Raw genomic sequence first — 26,430 nt, 5'->3', positions numbered from 1 at the left:
GCTGTCGTAAAATAGCCTACGGTATTCGACGTAATGAAGCAAATGAGTACGGGATGAAAGCTAAGTATTTACTACAAGTCCAGCATCGTACGTGCAAAGGGTGCTGGCATTTCTTGACGCGTCCAGAAAAAATAAGGGTGTTGTTTTTTAAAGCCAGCAAGACACAAATCTAGGAGGGCTTTAGCTAAAAATAAAAAAGGACATACAATGGTCTAACTATTTTCTTTAAATTCCTTAAGGCTTGCCAAAGCTTGGAGCGAGAGAAGAGGGATGGTGACAGAGTAGGCAGGGGGGGGAAATACTAATTAAATAATGAATGAAACACAGCCGAGAAGCTTTGGTGGATTAATTCCATTTCAGGAAATTCCATGCCAGAGGCCGAAAGGAACTCTGAAAGATGCAAGCTAATAAACGAACTACAAGGAGCATAAACCGTCACGAGAACTCCGGTGGACATCCTCACAGCGGCTTTTGGCGAAGCCATCGAACAAGGATCGCCAAGGCATCCCGTGCTCTCAGATGTGCCTCTGTAGCCGTCTGGAACCCTCAACCTTCCGACATTAGGAAGCGACTGGAGCTATGCACTTTTAAATCATCTAGATTTAAAACGAATTTATTGAGCGCTGCTTTTTGTGTTTAGTTTGCCGTCCTTCCCCCGCACCTCCGATTAGCACGGCTTGCTCTGTACGGTGCGAAATAAGTTAAACGCACATGCAATATATGAATGTACGAGCAATGAAAGTTCAGATCGCAACACCAAGCTGAGGAGGTGGCACCTGATATCATCACGGGCGTGTGGCAAATTATTTTGCAGGGGCAAAACTAACCAAATAATTGTGGGGTGGAAAAATGTAAGAGACAAATGTTTACACCTACCCCTGTAGACGGATACACAGTCCAACCAAGTTCGGCTGTTTCCAACGTTGTGTCGAGAAGATTTTCTGCAGGGAAGGCAAATGGAAAAGAAGGTTAAAACCACATTCCAAACATTGCTCAGACGAATGTTGGATAATCCTCAAATTATTAAGTGCTCATAAAAAAACAGAATTCTTAAGTATTTCTTGATATGAAACATTACGCTTCTTGAAACACAACTTTGAAGTATGGTAGATGGTAAAGTGGTATGCATTTTTTTTACATCATATAACACATTTTAAATACCTAAACTGAAACCTTTTAATTTTAAGATGTTCCTGTTTTGTTTTATGTTTCCAGAACTGAAATGTATTTGACTTAACTGTGCGACAATTAAACGTTTTATTACTTTATCAAATTTTCTTTGAAAAATCGCCAACATTTTTTTTACATTTCCCAGGATTGTAATATGAAACAGTGGGAAGAAAAAAAAATATGTAAGTAGCGAATGCAATTAATATGCTAATCTGTATAGTGGCAAATGTAATTAAACTATTTTTTATAGTCACGGTTATACATTTCAAAAACCAATCCCAGTGACTAAAACCTTACAGTTAATGTTATTATTAATTGAAAAACAAAAAAGCTTCTGGGTTTTAATACATTTAATAAAGTGTATAATTGAAGACAGCTGTAATGAATATATTAACTTAACTGTATTGATTTTAAATCATGAGCAATGCGAGTGATCATTTCTAGAGAGCAAACATTTGTGAACAACAATGACCATTAATGCACAGCAAATTTAGGAATTGCAAATGCACGGCTTGGCATGATGTCGAACGTTTTTCTCCATGTGCTTGGAGCTTATGAACAGGGGTTGGCACATCATCACGTGGGTAAATTTAATGTAGGATACAATTGCGCCTCTCTGGAATGGCCACTGTTGTTGACTTGCCGTAAAACAGTACATATTTTATAGACCCCAAAGGGATGATGGGATCTGAACGTACGATCTTCCAAATGTGAATCAAGCACACTGACAACAGCACTAACTCTTAAAATACAATATGTACGCTAAAGCTCCTCTTATCCGCGATAATGCAGATCCTATTAACCATTAGGTTTTTCCGAGAATTGCATTCCACTTATCTGCAGGGATTTTTTCTTCCAAGAAAATAACAGATAATAGGTAGAATAGGAATATAAATAGTAGACTTTTCTTTTACAGACGCGACAATTGCCCGTATAAAATAAGAATCGCGGAAAATGGGGTAAAAAATACTAGTTCTGCTGCACTGAATGTATAAACAGTGAGTGCATAGTTTTGAGAGAGAGAGAAATAAAACTGGCCAAACACAAGGCCGTACACAAGGTTACAGTTGTGCACCAATCAAGAACCACTTGTACATTAACCAAATAATTTATTTTCAGCATGTCTGCATATTAATTACATTTTCCTTTAACATACATCATAGCATGTGAAGACACGCTTCCTGGCTCGCAAATATATTTCCCCAGCCAATAAATGCGCGGTGGCAAAGTAATGCACGGATCGGCACCCAACAACAACAGCAAACAAAATACAATTGAGAAAAAAATAATTTGAATGTAATGATTATTGTTGCGGTTACTTATAGAGTAGCTGTGGTATCTAGCCAGAGGGCACAGAAGCAGTTGCATTTAACTCGCAGTGTAAGGGTGACTAGTTCATGTCCCACTCAGACATCTGCTCAGCTTCAAACCGAGAAGTGGGGAGTCCATCATGATAGTCTATGGCAAAGTCTGGCCCCTGCCATAGGAATGTCAAATTTCTACCACCGACTCAGTGCCCCCACCAATCAAGGTGACAGAGTGAGGACACACTGGCATTTGATAGATATTCACGACTGGTACTCATGAAACACCACTATTTTGAAACGTGCCATTAATTGTTGTACGTACACCTCGCGTATTGCCGCGACAGGAGATAATGGCCAACATCGCCGTTTTTGTTCACCCGCAAGCAATGTCCCATCAGAACATTGTTTGCGGTGAAGATGTGAGAAAATAATATTTGATTTATTTAGAAAACTAAAAACGTGCCTACCTTAACGCACCCTATTCTAATCGGCCATCTGTCTCTCCTCTCTCGCTGTTCCTGCTCGTTTCTTCCCCCTTACCCTCTGCTACCTTTCTGTCCTGTCTGACACGTCAACTACGCTCTCCTTTTAAGCTCATTTATTTCAGACGGTGGCGATCCTTTGAATCTCAGCTCTCATCTTAATTTGCACATTTTTTTGCGGTTTTGAAAATAATATTAATTAAATAAAAATATGCCCGTCACAAAAAAATATTTCAACATCTCCCAAATAATGTACAAGGATGCGGTTCACACTGCATTGCTGTCCGCCAGCCTTGCCATGCTGTTTACAGGACACACAGATGTAGTTATGGATTATCAGCAGCAGCAGCAGCGATATCATCAAGACACACAAGAACATTGCTGTTTGTTTGCGTGACTTCAATAAACCTCCTTGACATGCAGCGAATGAACCAGAGCACACGGACGATTCAAAATGCACAGGTCTGGTGCTCGCCTTAAATAATTTTGGGGAAGAAAATATATATTATTTACTAATACTATACAAAATACAACAGGATGTATGTGCTCTTTTGATTCATGTCATCAATTATAGAAACATAATGCATAACACATGCTGCACTATACATGGAAAAACGTCAACATATTTTGTTCCATGTAGAAAAGATGATACCGTTCACTTTAACAACGCACGTGCTGCTGGAATAAATTGCGTGAATTGGAGGTGACATCATAGAATAAATAAATAAATGGATTGCAGCAAATGAATGGTTACTGAGGAATGATCACATCTACGCCTCTATTTAAGGAACGAAACAGGAGGACCTCTCCACAAATCTGGTTATCGCCTGATGAAGCTAGTTCTGGCGAAACGTCGTACTCAGATTGTAAATGTTGTGGCTTGGCTCTCCAACACACCGGTGTGCTGTACTACTGACGAATTGGCCACGTTCTGTTAACGTGACAAACCTTACTAATTGATTGTGTCGGGTGGTGGCGGGTTTCATGGCACATTTATATATTTACGCGATCTAACACGAAAAAACTGTTATGGATTAATGATTACTGATCACATTATATACTGGGCTTTGGTGGCTATGTCACCCCGTAACCCAGCACCTTTGAGGAGAGAATTGGTGGATTGTACAAATAATTGCCAAACTCCCTTCGCGTTGGGCGTCGAGGTGGTGCAAGACCATGGCTTGCCGGGAGATGGCAGGACAGCAAGTGGGGACTGGCATCATCTGTTCCTTCTGTATGGCACCGAGTATATTGCCCACTCACACACGTGGGGTTTTCTCTGGGTGCTCCGGTTTCCTTTGGCACATGTATAAACACTTGCCGACTAAGTGTGGCGGCTTCCTGGGTGAATGCAAATGCGACGTCAAAGGGGGCAATGAAAGTGTTAAGACGTACCGAGCAGACTAATTTCAATAGAATGCGGCAACATTCAGTGACAAAATTAAGTCTTGAAAATCAAAGCAATGCAGGATTGCAAACTATTACCACTGTTGATAACAATGGCAACGACACTGCAATGCATTGCCCACATTCTACAGCGGGAGAGTTGTAGAACCGTTCATTTGGCCACAATGGCAGCGAGTAAAGCAGAAAATCAAGAACCCAGAATATGAAGTAGATTCCAAAGAGGAGGTCGGGGTAAGGGGTGGTGGTGGGAGACAGCAAATGGCGTGAAACAAAGCCGAGCGATAGACCCTCAAAATGAGGCACCGAAGAGGGACGTCTGAGCTCACAGCCCTACTGCGTGCACGGGGTAACGATCGTCACAAGTGTGTTTATGGGGTAGGCCAAGCAGATGGGATGACGGGGGAGAGCGGGGACAATCGGGAATGTTATTAAACGTCACAAGCAAGACCCTCTCAAATTCACTTCTTCGCATGGTTGCGGGAGGTGGCAGCATCTTGAGGAGGCCTTTATCCAGCAGTGGATTGACCATGGCTGATGATGATGACGACGGTAAACATTATCAGGATCATAATAGTTTTCCCGTTTTTTTTTCTGGCAACGAAACAGCTGTGTTAAGATGTTAAAACACCAAACTGAAATCTTTTACAAGGAATCATGTCTGCATTAACCACAATACTCGTGGTCAGAATGTAAACAAAAAACACTCTGATAATATATGCATTGTCCTTGAAACTGATTGGTCCACACCAAAGACAGCTTTCTTTTGAGCCTAGTCTCAAAACAGTGTTAGACCAGAGGACGCCACAAGGCGAACAGCACAAAGACAATGCCACTATCAGAGTAATGAGAGCTCGGTCGTGAGCAGCTACATTATGGGACCTCCTTTGCCAGTACAAAAAATATGATAATAGGGTTTCAGTATCATTATCAGTATCATTACATATTCCAATTAGAACAATTTGAATTATGCATACACTATAATACGATTCAATGACTGCTACCTTGTTAAGTTCATCATCAAACAAAGGTTCCACAAATAAGTATCGATATGAAGTTTAAAACTAACATCATTACTATATTTTCCAAATAGAACTTATGGAAACATTACAGGATTTAAGGAGTATCAAATCGCTCACTTAGAAGAATTATTTCTATATATAACTAATCTACATTTATGGTGAAAATTGCATTGCAAATCGATACAAATTGCACGGCCAAACCGTTAAACAGCCGCAGTAAAGAAGCGGCTCTGAAAATTGCCCTTTGCTGATGAAGGCGTTAAAATTAATTACGAAGAAGCTCGTGGTGCTTGGTGCATGTCCCTGCTATTCAAAGCGGAGGGAGCTGGGTGTATGGGGTGAATGGTCGTGGTGGTTGGGAGGGGGATCATTTCTAAGCCTCCCCCCCCCCAATCAACGGTGCCTATTCGCGCATCCCACCGTCTTCCTGCGGTAAACACCTCCACTGGAGCATAGCGCTGCGCATTTAATGGCGCAAAACACTTTAATTAAACCAATTAGCTTGGGCTTTCTTCAAACGAAGTGGTCGCAGCTGTATATAGGCGATTACCGTGTGTTATAATACTCCGCTGCTGTAATGAGAGTTGCTTTTCTCTCTCTCTCACTCTCTCTTACTGGGTATCGTATAGTGGCGCGTGAGTGGAGGTTTCATTGGCAGTTCATCACGGGCTTGAATGGCCCACCCACGGGGAAACGAGGTCCAATGTACTTGGGCTGCGATATTTCTGGATATTTTCTCAAAATTCGGTCTCGATTGTTTGCGGCTCCCCCCCCCCCCCGCCGCTGTGGGAAATTTACTCGGTCCTACCCACAGGTAAATATACTGAAAGAGAAGTTGAACTGCCATTGTAAGCTAAAGCATTCCAGAAAGAGTATTCGAATAAGGCTGATGATTTTTCTGTGCTGCAATTTGCATTCAGGAGTGGTTGTTCTAAGCTTAGACTGGTGCCCTGTCTGATCCGTTTCTAACATCTGAACTAAGACCACCGAGGTAGGTTCGCACTGTCCCTCGCTCGTTTTAGAGGCGACAAACTTCGCCTATTGACGGCCGCAATTGAACACTTGCGAACTTTGTAAAGAAAACGAAAGGTGTCGTTAATATATTATCAAAAAAAGTCAAGGTACAAAGGCACTGCAATTACTTTACACGACTGCTGGCAGAAAGACCTCAACGAAGAGGAACCTCGACATTAAATGATCCAGCGGTTATCCCGCCGGAATCATCCACTCTGGTCGGATGTCTTTCAAGAGGAGGGAATACCCACGGCTTTGCCGGACCACGTGAGACCAGCCAATCTACTGACTCCGGTGTACCCATTTAGACCGCTGGGTGCAGAGAGACGGAGGAATTTGGAGAAACTTGCCCCATTCTTCTAACTTCCAAGATCCGGCTTGCAAGCCTAGTATGCTAAGCATAGTAACAATAATAATAATAACATAATAAAGAATATTTTAGCATTATCATAGATAAATAAGTTATGATTGGATAAAAAAAAAAAATTGAAAGCAAATGCTTTGAGAGAAAAACATGGACATTCCCTTACACCATTTAATTACAGGTTTATATTAAAACACATAACTGATAATTGTACACCTATGTCTCTCATTTGCATATCAAAACATCACTCCCTTTTGCATGACTAGCTTGTTAAAAATAATGGTTTCTCACCCACGCTTTTATTCTTACGAGCAATGGCAACTATTTCCCCCCCCCCTCTAATAACCTTACTGTGGACACCAAAAAACAAGTCCCAGTGAGATACCCAATTAACGTCCTGACCAATTAACACGCGCAGCTTCCTTTCCACAGGCTCCACCGCCAAAACGCGCGCGTGGGCACGCGCACACAGCGTGCACGCGCACACACACTGCGTGCACACACACACACTGCGTGCACACACACACTGCGTGCACACACACACACTGCGTGCACACACACACTGCGTGCACACACAGCCTGCGTGCACACACAGCCTGCGTGCACACACACACACTGCGTGCACACACACACACTGCGTGCACACACACACTGCGTGCACACACACACTGCGTGCACACACACACTGCGTGCACACACAGCCTGCGTGCACACACAGCCTGCGTGCACACACAGCCTGCGTGCACACACACACTGCGTGCACACACACACACTGCGTGCACACACACACACTGCGTGCACACACACACACTGCGTGCACACACACACACTGCGTGCACACACACACACTGCGTGCACACACACACACTGCGTGCACACACACACACTGCGTGCACACACACACTGCGTGCACACACACACTGCGTGCACACACACACACTGCGTGCACACACACACACTGCGTGCACACACACACACTGCGTGCACACACACACTGCGTGCACAGTGGCCACCCGACGGAAGCGGCAAAGTAATTAGCCAAAGCAAAGAGTGGCGAGCAGATTGAGGAAGACAATTGGCAGTGGTGGCAAAAACAAAAATTTAAAGCAACAATAATTGCCGCAAGGCGAGCCAATTTAAAACAGTATATGTCTCTACGTTTCTCCGGAGATATCGTGCGCAGCCATTCTGGGGGGGGGCGGGGGGAGGCAATCAGTAGCGATCTGGATTTGCCGGCTAGAAGAGGAAGAAGCTCAGATTTGTTCGTCACGTTCTCCGATTAAAGTCCGTCTCTCCACACGCGCACAAGGTGTAAGAGAACGGGCAGCGTGCAGAGCTGTAAGCCCAACTCCAGAGATTGGGCCTGGGCAACATTGTCTCGTCGGCGCTTGTTCTGGATAGAAGATTACCATAAAGGGGGGGGGGGGGGGTTAGCGATAAACAGCAGAGGACACCGTGACAAAAGCATTTTGTTGTAATCCACGTCTATAAATCCCATCCGTGTGTTCATGCATGTTGAATGTCGCTCGCACCGTATGTGGCCAATCGTGCTAGTCGGAGGTGTGGGGGCGGAGAACAAGCTAAACACAAAAAAAGCAGTTTTAAAGAAATGAGTTTTCAATCTAGACGACTTAAAAGTGCGTAGCTCCAATGGCTTCCTAATACCGGAAGGAAGAGCGTTCCAGATGGCCGCAGAAGCGCATATGAAAGTGCGCGATGCGGCGACCTCTACCGCTCGCCGACCTCTACCACCAAGCACTGGCCAACATGCTGGTTAAGGTAGGCCATGTTAAGTGTCGAAAAGCTTGCAGCAGAAAATTAGATTTTGCATAATAGCGTAGCATCAATAAAATGTTTTGTTACGTGCCATGCATGTGAATAAAAAAAACCCTTTCATGTGCCCATCAGTTACGCGCACCCCACCCACCATGCTCATGACGACAAAAGCATTCGGCAAACGTCTTCAATGTGGCTTGAAGGCCCGTCGGTGAATAATTATTGATTAACCAAAAATATGGTCAGATATCTGTATTAAATATAAATCACACCTTGTCACCTTTCGGTGTCAAAGCGAGCTTCTGGGCTGTCTCGGTTTTTGCCGAGAACGTTGTGCTCGGTCTCCAGCATGATTCACGCTGCCGATAAACTATTAATCACGTGATCCCCCCCCCCCCCCACTGCGCAACAAGCTTCCCCCCGTTCACTTCACGCTGGGCATGTTCCAAGTGCTTAAATAGCCATCCACGTAATGACACAGCATCCACCACAGCAGCACAAGTGCATTTTGCGCACAACAACCAAAAAAAAAAGCCTCAATTTTATTCAAAGCGTTTGCAATCTCAAACGAGCGTTGGATGGTGCTCATCCCCATTGGCAGGCCGTCAGCCACGGCGAGGACGCTGAACATTTCCACAGAGAGGATAACGCGTGGATTCGAGAGCGTACCCAGGCCGAGGAGAAAATTCACACTGTGCATGCAGGAAGTTCAGTGGGCTTGAGTTGGGCACCGTCTTTGCATCGCAGAGCGTTGATGGATGGGCTCCGGTTCGATGAAAGCCTTCATCGGTCTCACAAAGTGGCATGATTGTATCAGCCTCAAAAAGAGACACGACGGCTCGAACATGTTTTAGTGGCGTGCTCTTTCCGCAGTACCACTTTATTTTTTCCCCTCACTTTTGATTCGATGGAACGTTGACCGGACTGAATACATTTCCACTTGAAAGATTCATTGCGAAAGGCACGTCTCGGTTTGAATACATTCTAAGGCCCGAGTGGAGCGGTGGTGCAGTGGTTTGTGCATTCGGCTACTAGCCCAGCGACCTCAATTTGATTCCCGGCCACGGCTAACATCAGTGACAAGTAAAACATCTCAACCGGTCGAGCGCACTCTGCCACCCCCCTCCCACCACTTCAACAACCAACACTAACCCAGCGTGGTGAAGTATGGTCAAATATAGCACATGACTTACATTCCACAGGCACACCTTCATCTAGCAGTGAGCTGAGAAAGGGATGAATATACTTTGTCGTATTGGAAAATAGAGTTTACTCTTTTGACGTGGCGCATTTTTGTGGCACATTTTTATACAATATTGGGGGCAACACAGATTGCATAATTGCATGAAGTTGAACACCATTGCTATGGGACCTACAATGATTCGAGTGAAATAGGAGCCCCTCCAAACATCGTTTCCTGAGACACCTTTAACATGTCACCTGTTATCCATCAGTGGACTCGGCAATTAATTTATTTTTTTTTGGGATTTCCAATTTTTATTTGCCAAGTAGTTTCCCAACCTCAAATAGTTCGCTATTATAGGTCCTCGTTGTCCACTTGATACCAGTAGGAATGCCTTTGTGGCACAGCCCTTGAGCATTGCCTCCTTTAGAAACGTGTCAGTCTGTTGCATGCTCATCCGGTCTATGAGATACAACCATTAAATAACTTCCGATGAAAAGCATTTGTTTCAATTTGGTTGATTAGCCTAAATGGTGTGAAAAGTGTTCTTCAATATTCATCCATTAGAATAAACTCCATCGGGAGGGTGAGTATCTGAGCAGAGGATTGATGGTGCTTGCGCAAGCCTTCGGAATGAAAACTACTGCAACTCGGTAGAAAATAGGTTCATTGACAGAAATCTCATTTGGGTGTTTGTCACATATAACTTTGACAAATCTACCTTATTGCTCACCCACAGGAGGTCTCCAACCCATGTCACATAGGTCAAAGGGGCACACTTTATCACGGCATGATCTCCGAAGGCCATAAATGAGTCGATATTCTAGCAATCTTGCACAGGACACTGTTTCACCTTGACAAGGACTGCAGGCGACCATCGGGATTAAAGGCGAGGTTTTTAAACACTTAAAACGTGGACGGGAATCGACACGGTTGGTCCTAAGCACAGCAAGTGACCTGCACGAACATGCATGGTTCAATATCACGGCGCGCATGTTGAAATTTGATAAGGGAACGTGTCTGAAGCTAAAAAACCCAGCCACAGTTCAATAAGTGCCTTGACTTGTCCAAATCACGCTGCATTCACTACTGTGAAAAATGATTTTACTTTACTCCTGTGTAGATTCTCACAGCTGCGTTTTAGAGCTCTCGATGGATGCGTTTCAGAGTTTGTATCGCTCCACTTACTGGGAGCTTCAGGTCACGAAAAAGCTCTCAGCAAACGCATCAGAGTGTTGCGGTTTGCTTTAACCTACTTTTAAAGACGGATGGGAATTTTAAAACAGGATCTAGTCTGTGCGCGTTTTAATGGAAATGAAAGTTCAAGCAATTCAATCCAAGTAAAACCTTAAAATCTCTCTTTTGGCAATGCAGCAATTGTATGTAAATAATATGCAATGAATAATAATAAGTACAGGGACACCTCTACTTGAACATTCAACTTAAGAACTTTCAAAGATACAAACCAAAACTGTCCATGTCCAGTTGCCTGTTCAGACCGAGCGTCGTAAGTTAAAACCACAGCACAATAAATGGCGGTGGTGGCATCTACATCTGCAGAACGTGAAGAACCGGTGCCATCTACATCTACAGGAGATGATACAACTTTGAAAGCTATTCCCCGTGTTTAGTGGACACGCCGTACAACGCGTTTGGAATCGACAGGAGCAAAGTTTGAACTTACAAACAAACCTCTGGAAACTAACTCGTCCATAAGTAGAAGAGTCCCTGTGTGTCTACTGTATCTTCTCAGACAGCAGTATGTGAACAAAGGTGGAAACGCACCTAGAGAGATTGTAGATATTGAGGGGTGGTCAATGTGAAAAAAAAAATATCGCCCTGCTTAAGTGAACAATGAGCCAGCAGTCATCAACTACTGGCAACCCTATTACTACTGTGCGCAAATTACACATGCTCATGGAGGACGCTGCCATGTCCATAGAATGACCACTCTTGGCATTTCATTGAGTTGTACTCGTTTTACTATCTCCAGAGGGATGATGGGCTGCGTTGAAACCCCATCAAGGATTTGAACTCGCATCCTATGGAGGTGCCACCGTTCCGCTGTGTATATTAAATAAATAATTATTGAGCGAATTTCTTTTAAAATATCTTGTTAAACTTTTAAACCACTCTTCTGTGTATTTTCCTAGAAAATATTTTGATACAATCTTAAACATAATCACAGTAAAACGGATACTTTCATGGAAGATGTCTTAAATCGTTCCAAATCTGTGTTTATAGCTCATGTTTGGCTATACGTTCTCTTAGATGTGCTGGATTTCTTCTCAAACCTCATACTTTATTAAGTGAAACATGTGCACCGAAATAATTGCGATATAATTACAATAAATGGAGAGGAAATGTGCACCGATGCTGGCTCTGATATAAATGTTCACATTCTTAAATGCTATTTACTGAACCGTATGAAAACACTGCGTCAGCTTCATCATGCAGGGGCTCAGCTTGAGACACGACTGCACGTGGAAAGGTTACCCGTCGTGTTTATAGTCATTAGCGAGCTCTGGACAAAAACAGACGCAATGGATTGTCCTGGAAATTAATAGTCTGCACCTAACCTAAGCGTCACAATCCAAAATTCATTAACATCTCGTGGCAACGCTCATTTAATACGACAGCCTGCAAGTCACCGGGTTGAAGATTGTAATCGTGTTAAATGTATTGTCGCAATACAGTGCTGTATTGAGGGGTGGGGGGGGGGTTGTTGGCATTATACCTTACATTTAAGGTCACCTCTCCGACAAGATGCAAAGTAAATGCAATTCTGAATAAAGAAAGTTATTGCTTATTAACGTTAACAGTAAAAATGTGGGGTGTTTCGCTTCTCAAGAGGCATGGAGTGGTGCCCATCTCCATTAATTGGCTAGAGCCAGTGATCAATCCTGCACATTTCTATGACAGGGCCAGTTCATCCACTGATTTAGAACAATAGCTCAGCATGGTGGCATATAATTCACCTTATAATTATGTTGAATGTGGAGGCACGGTTGGTGAATTGCAAATGGTGCACAAAGCCACCCACCTACAGGCCCAGGAAACAGACCTCCATTTGCGAGTACATCACGCATTTATTTTATGCAAGTAAGCAGGTTTCTTATCACAAATGGAAAAAAAAATACAGAAAATAATAATTGTTCAATCACGCTGAGTGTCACCTTCTTGAAAGAGTCTTGAAACTCAAGTGTGGTAAATTAAGAGATGAAATTGCATTAGAAGCCATGCTGGACTTTTCAAAAGGCAATTTCCCAATCCCGCTGTTATATATTGCCAAGAAAATATTCATGGCAAGCCACTCCTGTCTCGTACAAAACGTAATGTGAGCATAATGTCCAACTTGAGAGCACACGTCAAAATGCGTACACTACTGTGTGCATGTGCTCAATAATTCTGCCGGTGAAATTAATTTAAAACTTCGTCCATTCTCCTTCTTCAACTTAGCGCAACCAATGTGTCATTGCGAGGCAGCGTACTGCATCCCCAGGAAGCAGCCGTGGCATTAACTTTTGGTGCAGCAATTCTGCTTTGTGCCCATTTTTACCCTCCAACTACACGGATGCATTCGTCATTGTTAAAGATGACGTGCGAAAGCGTGCGCTTTAATGAAGTCGCACGCAATTTGTTGTAAGCCAAGTTTAAACGACCATGTAAAAAAACATACCAGTCCATTTACTTGTTAAAAACTGTATATAAAGGTTTATTTAAATATAAAAAATATATTAAGTAATACTTTGCAACCCTTTGTCAATCCACCGCTGCATGAAGGCATATCCATTCTGTATCAGCCAATGGGAATCGTTTGTCTATACTTCACCAATCTGATTAGTATGGTTTGGTGCAATGGGGTGGGGGAACTGGGACCGGTTTCCGGTATCACTTGCCACTGATGTTAGCCGTGGCTGTGAATAAACGTCAGGGGGTCAGGCGAATACCACAAACTACCCTTATCTGTGAAAAAAAACAACATTCTGATAATAGGAATCCAGTTAGACACGCAGGATGGGGAAACAACCGTAGAGAATGATAAATCATATGACGGATAGAGCCGCGGATAATAGGAGTTGTTGCTGACCCTGGAGCTCCTGCGGATAATAGGAGTCGCGAGTAACAGCAATCGGGGGACAAGAGGAGTTCCGCTATACGCAATATGTGAAGGAAGTGAGTTTAGGCAATGCGGAAAAAGAATTTGCAAACGATAAAAACTGTTCATGCAGCAATAAGATAGCAAATAGCTGCCAGCAAAATGACTCGTAGATAACTACCCAGCAGCACTGCTCGCCCAAATAAGCAGTTGCTAATTTTCAAAAGCAATTTTCTCACTCGGCTGTGCATGCCCTCCCCATATGGCGACCCCCCCTAACCTTTGCCCTTCCCAGGTAACCTCCCACCCCATTCCCTCCGATGACACTGACAGGAGGAGGTGTTGATTCAAGCGATGCAGGCTTCACCGACACACACCCGCACTGCACACGCGCGGGCCAACTCGGAGCGCATCGGCAAACCTTCCAGTTGCCGGGTCGTGACGTCCGTTCGAGTTAAACAAACCGCGAACCTTGTAAGAAAATATGGGACTCAAAGCTGCGTCCAACACCAGCAGCACCACCGCCGCCACCAGCACCACCATCACGATGGAAAGCAATCCATTATTCGCAGCTGATCAGGTCTTCATCGGGCATTTTTTTGCATGAGCCATGAGGACTACATTTCCAGAGACAAATAACATTCTCATTTGTGCACGTCCCTCGATCTCTCCCTTTCATCACTTCAAATCCTCCTTTGAAAAAAAAACAATACCTACAAACGTAAACAACTGCTTCTGACGCTCAACAGCCATGGGTGAACATTTTTTTTTCACGGCTTAAACATTGCAAAGAAGGGGTTTTGTTTTTTGTTTTCTGGGCTTATGCGTGTGTATATCTCTCGAAGCTTCTACAGATTCACACTTTGATGCTTAGGAATGTGACCTTACGCTGAACATTTGTTTTTCTTATTCTGATTTGCATGGTAAAAGATATCACTGCAGTAGTACAACAGGGAGCATGAAGAAGGACAGACATCCTTTTGTCAGTCTGCTACTTGAAGAAAGTCCACCGCCACACTATGCCAGTTGTTGACCATACTTCACCATGCCGGTGAGTGTTGGCTGGGTGGGAGATGGGTTCATAGGGCAGTGTTGACCACTGCCATGCTCCACCCTAACATTTACAATATCATACTCTCAAAAATTTGCAAGGTATGTGTCAATAAATTGTAATGGATATGATAACAGAATTTACTTGTTTTTTATGTATACATATTACACAACAGCATGTACAATGATATAATAAACGGTGGAAAGATGTCAACTACCTCGCCTGGTATACAGGAGGTCTCGTGTTAAATCCTGACCCTGACACCTGCTGTATATTTGGTGTTGGGATGCTCTACCCGTGGTCATGTGGACTTTCCCCAGCTCCTCCGGGTTTCCCCTCCACATTTATAATCAACATGCGAATTGAGTCATTTGGCTGCTATACATTTCCACGCAAATCGGCCACTTCGTTGAGTTATCATTTGTGGCCAGGTCGCATCTGAAAAAGAGCTATATAGCTCAATGGGACTTACCTAGTAACATAACAATAGTGCACAACAACAAAAAATGTGTTTGAATACCTGTCACTGGTGAGAAAAATGCCAGGCACCACTCCGTCTCTATTGACAGCAGTGAGCCAGTGGCAGAATTTCTACATTCCTAGAGCAGAGCCATTCTCTCCCCAAAGCACGACCACCGCTGACACTCATTTTAGCGACCGTTCAAATGTGATTGGCCGAGTCGACACAATCCCCCGGCCGCTCCCCGCCTAGCCAGCCAACCGGGATATGAACCGGCACCTTCCGAATGCAGGTCAAAGCCTTCTAGCCACGGCAGGCACACAAAGCCAGCGCCACACAGTCCGTATCAGAGGCACGAAAACACAAACTTGGGTAGAATCTGACAGTAATGGTTGCATTTATGAGAGCAATGGGGGTTCGCTATCGATGGTCAGCAATGAGCTGCCCCCGAACTCTCCAGACTGCTGTGCGTGCAACCAAAGACGAAAGCATTCCAGCAAGCTGGATGGAAAACTAAAAAAAGAAAACGCCAACGCCTCAACATTGCATTGTTCATCGCCAAAAAACCACAGCCCGTGTCCTCCGTTCTCGCTCAGACTCTGGCGCTTCATTCTGGGCACGAGCAAAGCGGCGGGAGGGGGGGGGACACAAAGGCGATCTGGAAAAACAACCAAAGCGATGGTCAATTTTCACTGCTACGGGTAGAAATCCCACAGTTCTACACTCCCCTTTTTGGTGATTGATTGCAGGTTCTACAGTTTGCACTCAATCACAACATCATCCCGCTAAAATGTACCACCGACACGGAGTCAGCTTCGGCCCTTTTATAGAATGCCAAGATTTCTTGAAGCAATCACAGGGATGTATGAGCGATCGCCATCTACAACAAAGACCGCAGAATATCTACTCTGCACTTTGTATGTTCGCAAACTGTGCGCGCAAGCCTCCGTTAATAATTTCAGACTTTTGTCAAATCCACTGCTAGATGAAGGGCTCCCCGTCCCCTATGCAAAACTAAACTATTTAAAATTTTACCAGTCTAGGCCCACTGAGCTTTCTAGCTCTTTTTTGAGAAGCGACCTGGCCACAAATGACCGCTCAACGAATTGGCCTTATCATGTGGAAATATATAGCAGCCAAATACTCGAAAAGGCATGTTTCTAAACAAGTCAGAAGTCAGTCATGGGGGGTTGTTGAACCAAACTCAACCAAGCTGGCCACTGCGGGTTAATGAAGAAGACGGACCGCAGGATAGAATGAGAGCGCACAAGCTACCAATGTTAGCCGTGGCCTAAAATCGAACCGAGGTCACTGGGTGTATTGGTGCAGTGCACCTGAGCACTATTAACCACTGCCTCACCACCTTCGAATATATTTGGTGTCTATATGCAAAGCGTCTCCGAAAAGGTGTGCATGGCAACTGGCAGAAAACACACACAAACCGCGATGAGATAAAATCAAGTGTTGCACAGGAGTGTACTGCCCTGTGACGCAAACGTACGAAATTTTCCTCCCACTGGGCCAGTTTTACTTCTAAAAGTTGGCAGAAATTGACTTCCACTTACGCAGGAGAAAGACCCTACTGGTTGGCACTGTTGCAGGTTGTTCAACACTCAATGTGAATGTTGAAAATTCAAATCTCAGTTGGGAGTTGACTCAATGCCTTCTAGGCCAATAAATTGAGTACCACTCTTTTTTTAAGCCAACACTTATCACCATTGAATAAAACAAGCCCTCGCCATAGCAACGCGGAATTGCCACCACTGCCTCAGGACTGCTAGTGGTTTGCAAAGGGACACGATCTGAGTGTTGACGGAGTGTGAATGAGACTTGGCATTTTAACGACATGGCTGGGAATCAAATGCAGGTATTTGGGGTACAATCTTAATCCACAGTAGTAAAAAACACTCCAGTCACTGCTATGCAATGGTTGGTCATAATTTACAAGCCCAAACCAACAACACTTAACCGCCATCAATGTTAACAGATAAGACAGGGCCGCTGACCCGAACATTAGCAGACAACATTTTCTCGCCAGCAGCATTAATGACAAAAGTACAGCACTGCCTTTGGCTTATGGAGGTGCCCAGGGAATTGAATTCACTTTGTTCAATGTGCACTACAAAACGCATCACAATTTTTTTCGCTCTTCCCAACAGTGACATTGAAAGCGTAATCAATCGAACCTTAAGGGTATACAATTCAAACATTTCGCGAATGATGCACCACGTCAGGTTTTTCCTCGCAGGCATCAAACAGTTAAATGTTTGTGCGCAACATAAGATAAACCACTTCGGATGGGTTTGGCAGAGCATTCTCATGGACATGGCTAATGAATTTAACGTGAATTTCATGGGCAACTGCAAATCATTTAATCGACTGCATAACACCATGTGAAGAGATTTGGGGGGTGGAATCTGGGTCAAACGGGGCACTACGTGCTGATGTTCAAATGCAGGACAAAGCTAATCTACGACTACAACAACACATACTCGGGGTTTGAATGTTTCTTCTTCTATAAAACCGAAAAAATTGCACAACGTATGGTTCCGTCATATCGCAACACGTTTATGAAACACAAGCAGCCGGCCGGCCGACTGTGAACAAGAAGCAAAATAAAAGACAAGTCGCACATTCTTACATTTCAAATCCCACGGAACACCTCGGGACATCTCCAACATGCCAGGTTTACCTTCATCCCGTAAACAATACCACCAGGGATTTACTAATCCTCGTGCCACAAAGCCCACACGACAATTCAAACCGAGGCTGCTGAACTTATCAATGGACACTGGTTATTTACTTATTCACCTTTTAATTCGTCGTCGATTACTCTACAGCAGACGTACAAATGTCCCATTTCCCTAAATTAATTTACAAAATAAATCAATGATACACTTCCTGAATGAGTTATGGAAATCCCAGGTATATGGTGGGAGCTGCGTTTTTGTTTTATTTACGGTAGACCCACTGCTGACTTCCCACAGTGGTATGCATATTATAACACTCAGAGGGGTTAATGAGCCGAGTTAGACCTTTGAATTGGATTTGGTTAATGACTTCAGCACTCTCATAGGTATCTGCTTCATTGCTCAAGTAAACCTAAATAGCTTCAATCAAAGAGCTGTGTCCGAGACACTGTTCTCCAGTAGCCTATGACTATATTGAAATTAATGCAAAATCTGGATTAGTTGTAATTGCACTAAGCCCTATCAGAAGGGCAAGGCCCAGTAAACCAATGCCATGGTATCCGAATGTAGAAGAGTCAGAAACTTATGAATGCGATGAGGCTCACAAATCAACATTCAGTAGATTGCAGAAAAAAATATATACAATGCTGCACGAAGTCCATCTCACATTATGTAATTCCGCTTCTCACCGAGTACAGATATCAGGGAAAATGTACCACTGATTTCAGTTCGCACCTCTTATCTGTGCATATTAATGTTTAAGAGGAAAAGTCCACGTGCAGTGAGTCGAATTTTGTGAGGATGAATTCAGGGTTGCTGACAATAGGATCAGCAGATAACAGAAAAATAGATGCGATGTTTAATGTACAGTTGAAGTCATTTTATCTGTGACCCTATCATCCACAGAAAATTTGCGTCCCAAAAAAAAACCTCTTATCCATGTCCCAACTCTCCCTATTATCCATGAATATCCACGATTTGATTCGTGGATAAGTTAAGTAAATTTGCAGATAGTAGGACCAGCGATGATGGATACCCAGATATCAGGACTTGCACCAAATGTAACACAAACATGACCATACCTTCGTTAAAGCACCACAAAACGACTCATATCTGTTTGTCTGCTTACATTCTGCATGAATCCCTTGGCACTTCCTCGGCTTCCAATCGTCGTAATTCGAAGAGTGCCCCTTTAAATAGTGTCGTCTGAGATGCATTATTCATTGCGCGAGGTTAATTTTCCTCGACACTGACGCACAATAGGGTGCTCTTGCAAACCCATCATGGCGTCCGCGCTGTCTGAAAGCGAGTGGGGGCGCAGCTGGACGTCATGATCGAAGGGCAGCTCGCGAAGCAGTGCGAATATTATTTTTTTTTATTGTTGTTGTGCTGGGCCGTGGGGTGGTGGGTGGGCAGTGGCAAAAAAAAAAAAAATCGTGCTGTCAAAGAGCTACGCGGAGGATCCTATACGGTGCTAATATAGAGGGACACCCCACCGCCTGGGGCTCAGATGGAGCCACTGACAGAGACACTGGACTCCAGGGACGTCAAGCAGAGGCTGCTGATTACCGTGCAGCTACTGAAGCTTACGAGCAATATTTAATGCAGCGCAGCTGTTAGGTGCGGCCATGTGGCCCCGTCGTGGGTCTATTCGCTCGCGTCTGCATCGCGAGCGAATAGACTCCGCTCCCGCTTTCATTTGCTTTGACTTTACTGAATAAAGCGGCCAATTTGAGCGTACGTGAAAATTGCAATAAGAATGTTTTTTTTTTTGTAAGCAATAATACTGTTTTATGTAACGAAGAGATCTCGTACTTAGGAAGCAGATGCTAAACACTTGCTATTTGTGATTTAAAGCTTTCGTGACTGCAGTAATTCATATTCTTAGCTCTTTCGGTAAAGTCACGTTGAAGGGAAACAATAAAATAATATATATAAAACTATATAAATAATATATATAACAATATTGTTTTATATATATTATTATTTTATTGTTTCCCTTCAACGTGACTTTACCGAAAGAGCTAAAAATATACTTGCTATTTGTGTTATGCTGTGGTCTACACATCACAACCAGAATATTCTTATAAGAAAGCAAACACAATGAAAAAGGTTGCTATAATAAGGATATACATTACTAGTATATTGCTCAGTAGGTTTTCGCGGTTGTGCTGTAAGCTCCGCAATGTGTTTTCCGGGTTGCGTGGCGCGATGTCCAACCTCGCGCTCCACATGTGGGGGGGGGGGGGGTAGATTCTTCTTCTTCTTCTTCAGACATGTGAGAAGAAGCACTCCCCCCCGTGCAGAGACAAATAACAAACACACGGTACAACCCAAAGCAACACTGGAGAGATTATACAGCAATACCGCAAAACAAAAAAAACCTACGCAGGAGTATATTTTGGAGCACTCGACTGCGATGTATGAAATTATACACGGTGTAAACACACACACAGGCACAAATTTAGACGGTGCTATTTTGCAGTCGGCGCACGTTCTTGGGATTAACATCGTTACTCGCAGGGGTCTGGGGCTGGTTAACGAGTGATGGGGGAACATACACACGTGTGTCAGGAACCGCTTCGACTCCGGCGGCCAAAACGGCCGACGGTTCTTACCCCTGATGTGAATAACCAACCCCCTGGGGATGCGAGATGCCCTTTTTCTGGGGGTGCGAGACAAGGCCCAGATTTTTTTTAGAAGGTAAATAATCGAAACACAAATTAAGCACGGACACGTAAGAACGACTACTTTTGTTTCATCAAACCCTCTGTACTTATAAACATTATATATTCGTTTTTCCATTGAGAACCAAAGGGGTGCCAGGCTGCAGTAAAGTTTAAGAACCACTGCTCTCGATCATGGTGATCACCGCTTGTAGCAGGTACCCAACTCAGGCTGACATTTACCCCCTAAACCAAGTACAGTTACTCATTTTAAGCAGTCGAATGCAGCTCCGATTAGCACGGCTGGCTACGTATGGTGCGAAAGATGCGCACAAACAATTTAGCAGTAGAGGCAAAGAGCATCAATCACTGCGCCACCACTCCTTCCCACTCTGGACGCAAGATAACAATCCCACCGTAGAGCCTACCAAAGGCCGTTTTGGGGCAAGTCCAATGAGTGAACAGATCTGAAGGCTGACAAGGAGATTGTGTGTCCAAGCACCTTGCCCATCCATCTTGGTCTTCCCGGTGCTGATGTTTACACACTGCAACGGGTATTCATTTTTAGACGGAGTTGACCTAGGTGAGGCCCAAAACTGCTTTAGATATTCGCCACTGATGTTGGCCGAGAGCGGAAATCGAACTCGGGTTTGCGGGGTTCATAGCGCAGCGCGGTAACCCCTAACCACTACGCCACCCCCCAGCCATGCACACACGCGTGCACGCACGCGCAGTACATTCTAAGCCATTCCAACAGGAAACTTCGCGATTTAGCGGATCTCCTTACGCCACTGGGGTCCAACCCGAGACGTTAAACAAGTGAACTTTGGCCTTGGCAGAAAAAATGGTGAGCTTATAGGCAGTTCAGCCACTGCTTTCATGATTATCTTCATCACCAAAATAAAATAAAATATTTTTCCAAGTCGAATAATGGTTGATTTTAGCACTGCCTAAGAATGTCCACAAAATCCATCGGTACATAGTTTGAGTATATATTTTTTTTACAATCGCCGGACATTATTAGGCAACATGCAAAAAACTATAATCTCATTAGTTATATCACAGGTTCATTTGTTGCCCTGACAATATTCATGGACGTGGTGATATTGATGCATGCGACTATATGTAGTAACGTGCAAAATATTCAAATTATAAAAGATTCACTGTGGTGGTTATGAAAATTTGAAATATTTTTTAAGTGTTGTTCTCTAGATATGCATGAGGTTATATAATCAACATTTGCCGAGGAACAGATGAAAATATATTTGTGTGTATATATACTGCATGTACACGTGCTGCTTTATACAAACGACTGCTACAATAAACAACACAAAGTCGCTCTCTGGTGGCATTGCCACCATTTTATTCGGGCCACAAATGCATGCACGTTGAACTTCCACCGCACCGTACGGAGCCGAAAACTGTGCTCATCGGAGGTGCGGGTGGGAAGGTCGGCGAACGAAACACAAAAAGCAGTCCCAAAGAAGGAAACGCCATCCCATTCTCATTTGTTAAGGGAGACACACTTCGACTCGCTCACCTTCCCAGGCCTATCGGCTCATACTATTCACCTATACACACGTCTGCTATATACTGGACTGTGCGCGTACACTACCACGCGATACAAGCACAGGGGACACAGCACAAAGGGCTCGACAAGACGACCGTTTTAAAATGTCCCCCCCCCCACCCCCGCGGGCTTGATTCCTTGGAAAAAAAACCAGGTGTTTGAAGATACGATGGCACGATTACATCTCTATTCGAGGTTATAAACATACACGCAATATATATGTACAGCGCACATAAGAGACCAATTTGTAACCAGTCAATAGTGGTCGACGCATGGATAAACAACAGGCCTCCCCCCCCCCCCGCGCCATGGAAATGTGGAATTTCCACAACACGTTCACGGCGGCGCCAATGAAGACGCGCGCTCCGGGCCTACTGCTCGTCGGAGCAAGGAGAATCAACTTGCGTTGGCGGACGGCGCTGTGGATACACACTTGTTAACATAAAAGATGGCAAGACGTGTAATGTTGTTTCAACAAGGCGGCCTCGAATATATAAAGGGCTGTAATAGAATCCAAAATAAATTAATGATCCGCACGAAATGAGCCCATTTTTCTTACTCTCTCCCACGTAATAAAACATAACAAAACTACACGGCACTACTATATTCTCTGCAATATATGCCGGGTTCATGCATAGCTTGGCACGCAGGGAAAAAAATAACTCGGTGTAAATACATTTTCAGGGCCAATACTGTCTGTTTCTGTTCTCTAGCTCACCATTATCACCCTTCAAGAGACTTGAATCTGTCAAATCAAGCGACATGCATGGCTATTTTCTGTACACCATGTCTCTGCAAAACAGCATGATTCTCAACTCTAGGCTCTTGCTCTTTTACATCAGCAAAGTTCTCCGGTTTTTTTTCATATGTATAAAATTTAATTAATACAATTTATCTGCATGAAAATGTCCTTTTCGCCGCTTGCCCACCGGGGAACCGTTCGCACTTTGAAAGGTAAAGTTCAGATTTTATTGTTTTCAAATCCAAAATGTGTAACAAGCAAAATCTTCTGGGTGGATCCCCATACTTGCAGACACATTTCAGTGGCCACGGCCAAAGAGTGGAACTCTCCATGCGGCCGCGTCTGCCGCTTTCTTACAGCGACCGCATTTCGCCCGCGACGCACAAAGGGCCCCGACATTAACGGGGTTTTTGCATGCGGACGAACGATGTCCAATCGGTGACCCCGTTCCATTCACGAAAAAAAACTCATAACGCCGTCGCAGACGTGCATGCCATTGTTCCGCTCGCCAATGGCACATTCTTATCTTAGCCCACATGCGCGTACCCCGTTGACGCCTCCGCCCAACGTAACTCAAATGTGTGCACGCTCATAAATGCGTACACTCACACGGATGAATGCGTGCACAAAAACGTATCTATATGTGGGGGGGGGGGGGGGGGGGGTGGGGGGGTTGCACTACGAACCCGGCGACCCGAGTTCGATTCCCGCTCACGGCCACCAACATCAGTGACGATTATCTTAACCGGTCCTGGGCCTCCCTAGGTCGACTCAGCCTGAAATGAGTACCTGGTGTGGCGTGTAAACATCGCCACTAGGGAGACAAAGGCGGTCGGGCGGGGTGCTAGCCACCCACCCCCTCGTGTGCCGTGCCGACCTTCATAGATGCTCGCTAAAAGCACTTGCCACAACAGTCTGTTACAGGCTATACGGGGGATCTTTGTCTTTGTGTGTGCGCACACAAACACGCACAAACGCATAGCTCTGCTCACATCAGCAAGAATAAATGTACACACACACGACACGAAGGTATAAACGCACATGCATGACCCCACACATACATGTCCAACGCCCATGCATAGGTGGTAACTGAAATTATGACCACAATTTTTTAAAACGTTTTCAGCCTCCTAAGAAGTGCGCTCATGGCATTGCTCTGGTCGGATATAATGTATACACAGCATATAAACTCGTTGCCTTTGACACAGCTGGAAAGAATACAGTGAAATAAAGCATTTGTACCGGAAATACAGACGCTTTTAGAAACATAAACAACCTCTACCCCCTCTATAACAAGTGCTGTTAGTGAGCACCTATTAAGGGAAGCAAAGCACATTTATCTTCCATAATGCTGGAGTTCGCGCGAGTTCAGTTCAGGCTGGCGTTAAACAGAGCGTTGGGATCCTGGAAACACACGCTGGGTTCGGATACAAAACTGGCACTCGTATTATACGAGGCCAGGAATTGAACGTATGTCATCGAGGTAGTAATATAGTGCGGTAATAGTCGTTGATACAAAAAAACACATTTGCTCCACCACCAATGCATACCGCGACTCTCTTGATGATGTGCACAACGCGCACAGAACGCATATTTAATTACGGCAGACGTGAAGAGCTCTCAGATATAATCACAGCACCGGCATGTTTAACAACAACTACTGCAGTCAATATGAACAGAGCATTGTAAAGAGTTGCTTGGCAGCGTGCGATTAGTTCCAGATTTTTCGCGCACACACAGTGGTTTAACCAGCGCACGGGATAACTTGCGAACAGTGCTACAATCTGCAGTCGGCAATGGCGGGATTTGCTTACAAAACGGCTTCATGTGTAAACTATAATTATTTGTATCGGTGAAAGTGTGACAATAACACGCAATAGAGAACCGCCCCAAAAAGTGCAGCAAGGATAATTTACAAAGTCACTGCACAAGGGTCATTCTACCTTGGCGCTTTAATGATTATGAAAGTACGTACTTTATATCAAAAATCACATATCTAAACGAGCATAACTCTACTCGCACAAGCCATAACTAACCACCGTCCATTGAATGAGGTACATACATTAAACAAAATCAATTCATTGAGGGTGCAAATCATTGCTCGCATAAGGCTCTAATTGATACATTTGTCAAGATCATCTGCTTTGGAAGTTGGCCCACAGGTAAAAATTAAATAACCCAATGGCGGAGGTCAGTTCACCCAAATAATGATGAATGTCCCGTTAATTTCCCTCGCACTGGAACGTGTGCTGTCATCTCTGAAAGGTTGATGGGCCATGTTCTGTACCGTGATGTTATCTGGCGGGGTGGTTGCTGTTGGCGATGTAAGACTTCTCAGTGCAAACATCAGACCAGCGGTTGTCTCGGCTAATCATCCCTCCGCGTTCAACAAAAGCAAAGGAGTACTCCCCCACCCCCCGATGTGCACTGTTTTGCTCATTGTTCGCTCGCGATGTCAATGTGCTGGTTGGGTCTGGGGGGGGGTGTGCTCCTTCAGGAGGAATTGAATGAAGCAGCTGCAACGATGTTGCCAACCGCTGCTGAACGTGTTGACGCTAGGCCAGCCTACCGCACGGAGACTACGCGGGCTGATCCAATCAGCCTCCCCGAAGGGCCCAAGAAGCTCCCTCGCCCACGTGGAGCGAGAGGTTCGAACGTCGACGTGAAACGCAACGGGGGGCAGAGCTGCGCGGGCAGTGAAGCCTGCCTTTTGTCGCCGGTGGTTGGGTGGTTGTGTTGGGGGAATTCAGCGCAGTGGTCATCCCCCGTACCGAGAGAACAGAGTGTCCCAGTCACGGGATTGTGAGATCTCCTGCGCTGGATCCTGGCCACCGATTGGGAATGAGCGACCGGGTCGCGCGTTCGTTATCGACGCGGGCGTATTGTGATTGTGCGCCCACACGCTTTGCGTATTGTCCGTCTGCACGTCCGCTGGTCAAAAGGGGGTGGATTGCTGGGTGTGTCCCACATTTCACGCTCATTTTCTACACTGCATGGGGCTCGAACAGGGAACACTTAGCGCACTTTGAAACGTGCCAAAGCCTTACGTTAAATGCCGCCTCTCAATAGGACGCTCTGTTCTCGAACCCACTGATGGCATACGGGTGAGATTTATGGCTATCAGTTAAAATGACTAATTTTGTGAATTCTGACAATATTCTCAACTGGATTTTTCCTGTTGCAAATACCAATTAAATAAAACTGCGGGATAAACAATGCCTTATTAACAGGACGGAAATCACAACGTGATTGCTTTCTCCAAATAAACCAATGGTGATATGTTGTTCTATAATCTCTGTAGTTTCAATATAGCCTAGCCATTATGCCGATGCTCATCATTAAAACTTCAACTCTGCCAGCGTGTGTTTCTGTCTAAGGAAAATAATGAATACGTTATTACATAGTTATAAACTAACGTTATTTACGACTT

At 44.5% G+C, this 26,430-nt stretch overlaps 1 protein-coding gene across 6 annotated transcripts in view; it reads right to left on the bottom strand.

The window, feature by feature from the left end:
* LOC116950464 (ephrin type-B receptor 2-like) overlaps positions 1–26,430 on the bottom strand; it is a 140,735-nt gene that overhangs the window by 102,458 nt on the left and 11,847 nt on the right. For all 6 annotated transcript variants that reach the window (XM_076072932.1, XM_076072933.1, XM_076072934.1 and 3 more), the window contains exon 2: positions 877–941. In XM_076072932.1, the coding sequence (XP_075929047.1) occupies positions 877–941 (65 nt within the window). The remainder of the gene's footprint in view (positions 1–876; positions 942–26,430) is intronic.

The sequence above is a fragment of the Petromyzon marinus genome, chromosome 39 (genome assembly GCF_048934315.1).
Source record: "Petromyzon marinus isolate PM22_M1 ecotype Great Lakes invasive population chromosome 39, UKy_Petmar_22M1.pri1.0, whole genome shotgun sequence".
NCBI lineage: Eukaryota > Metazoa > Chordata > Hyperoartia > Petromyzontiformes > Petromyzontidae > Petromyzon > Petromyzon marinus.
The sequence above is the reverse complement of the archived record's forward strand: the minus strand, read 5'-3'. Positions and strand labels throughout refer to the sequence as shown.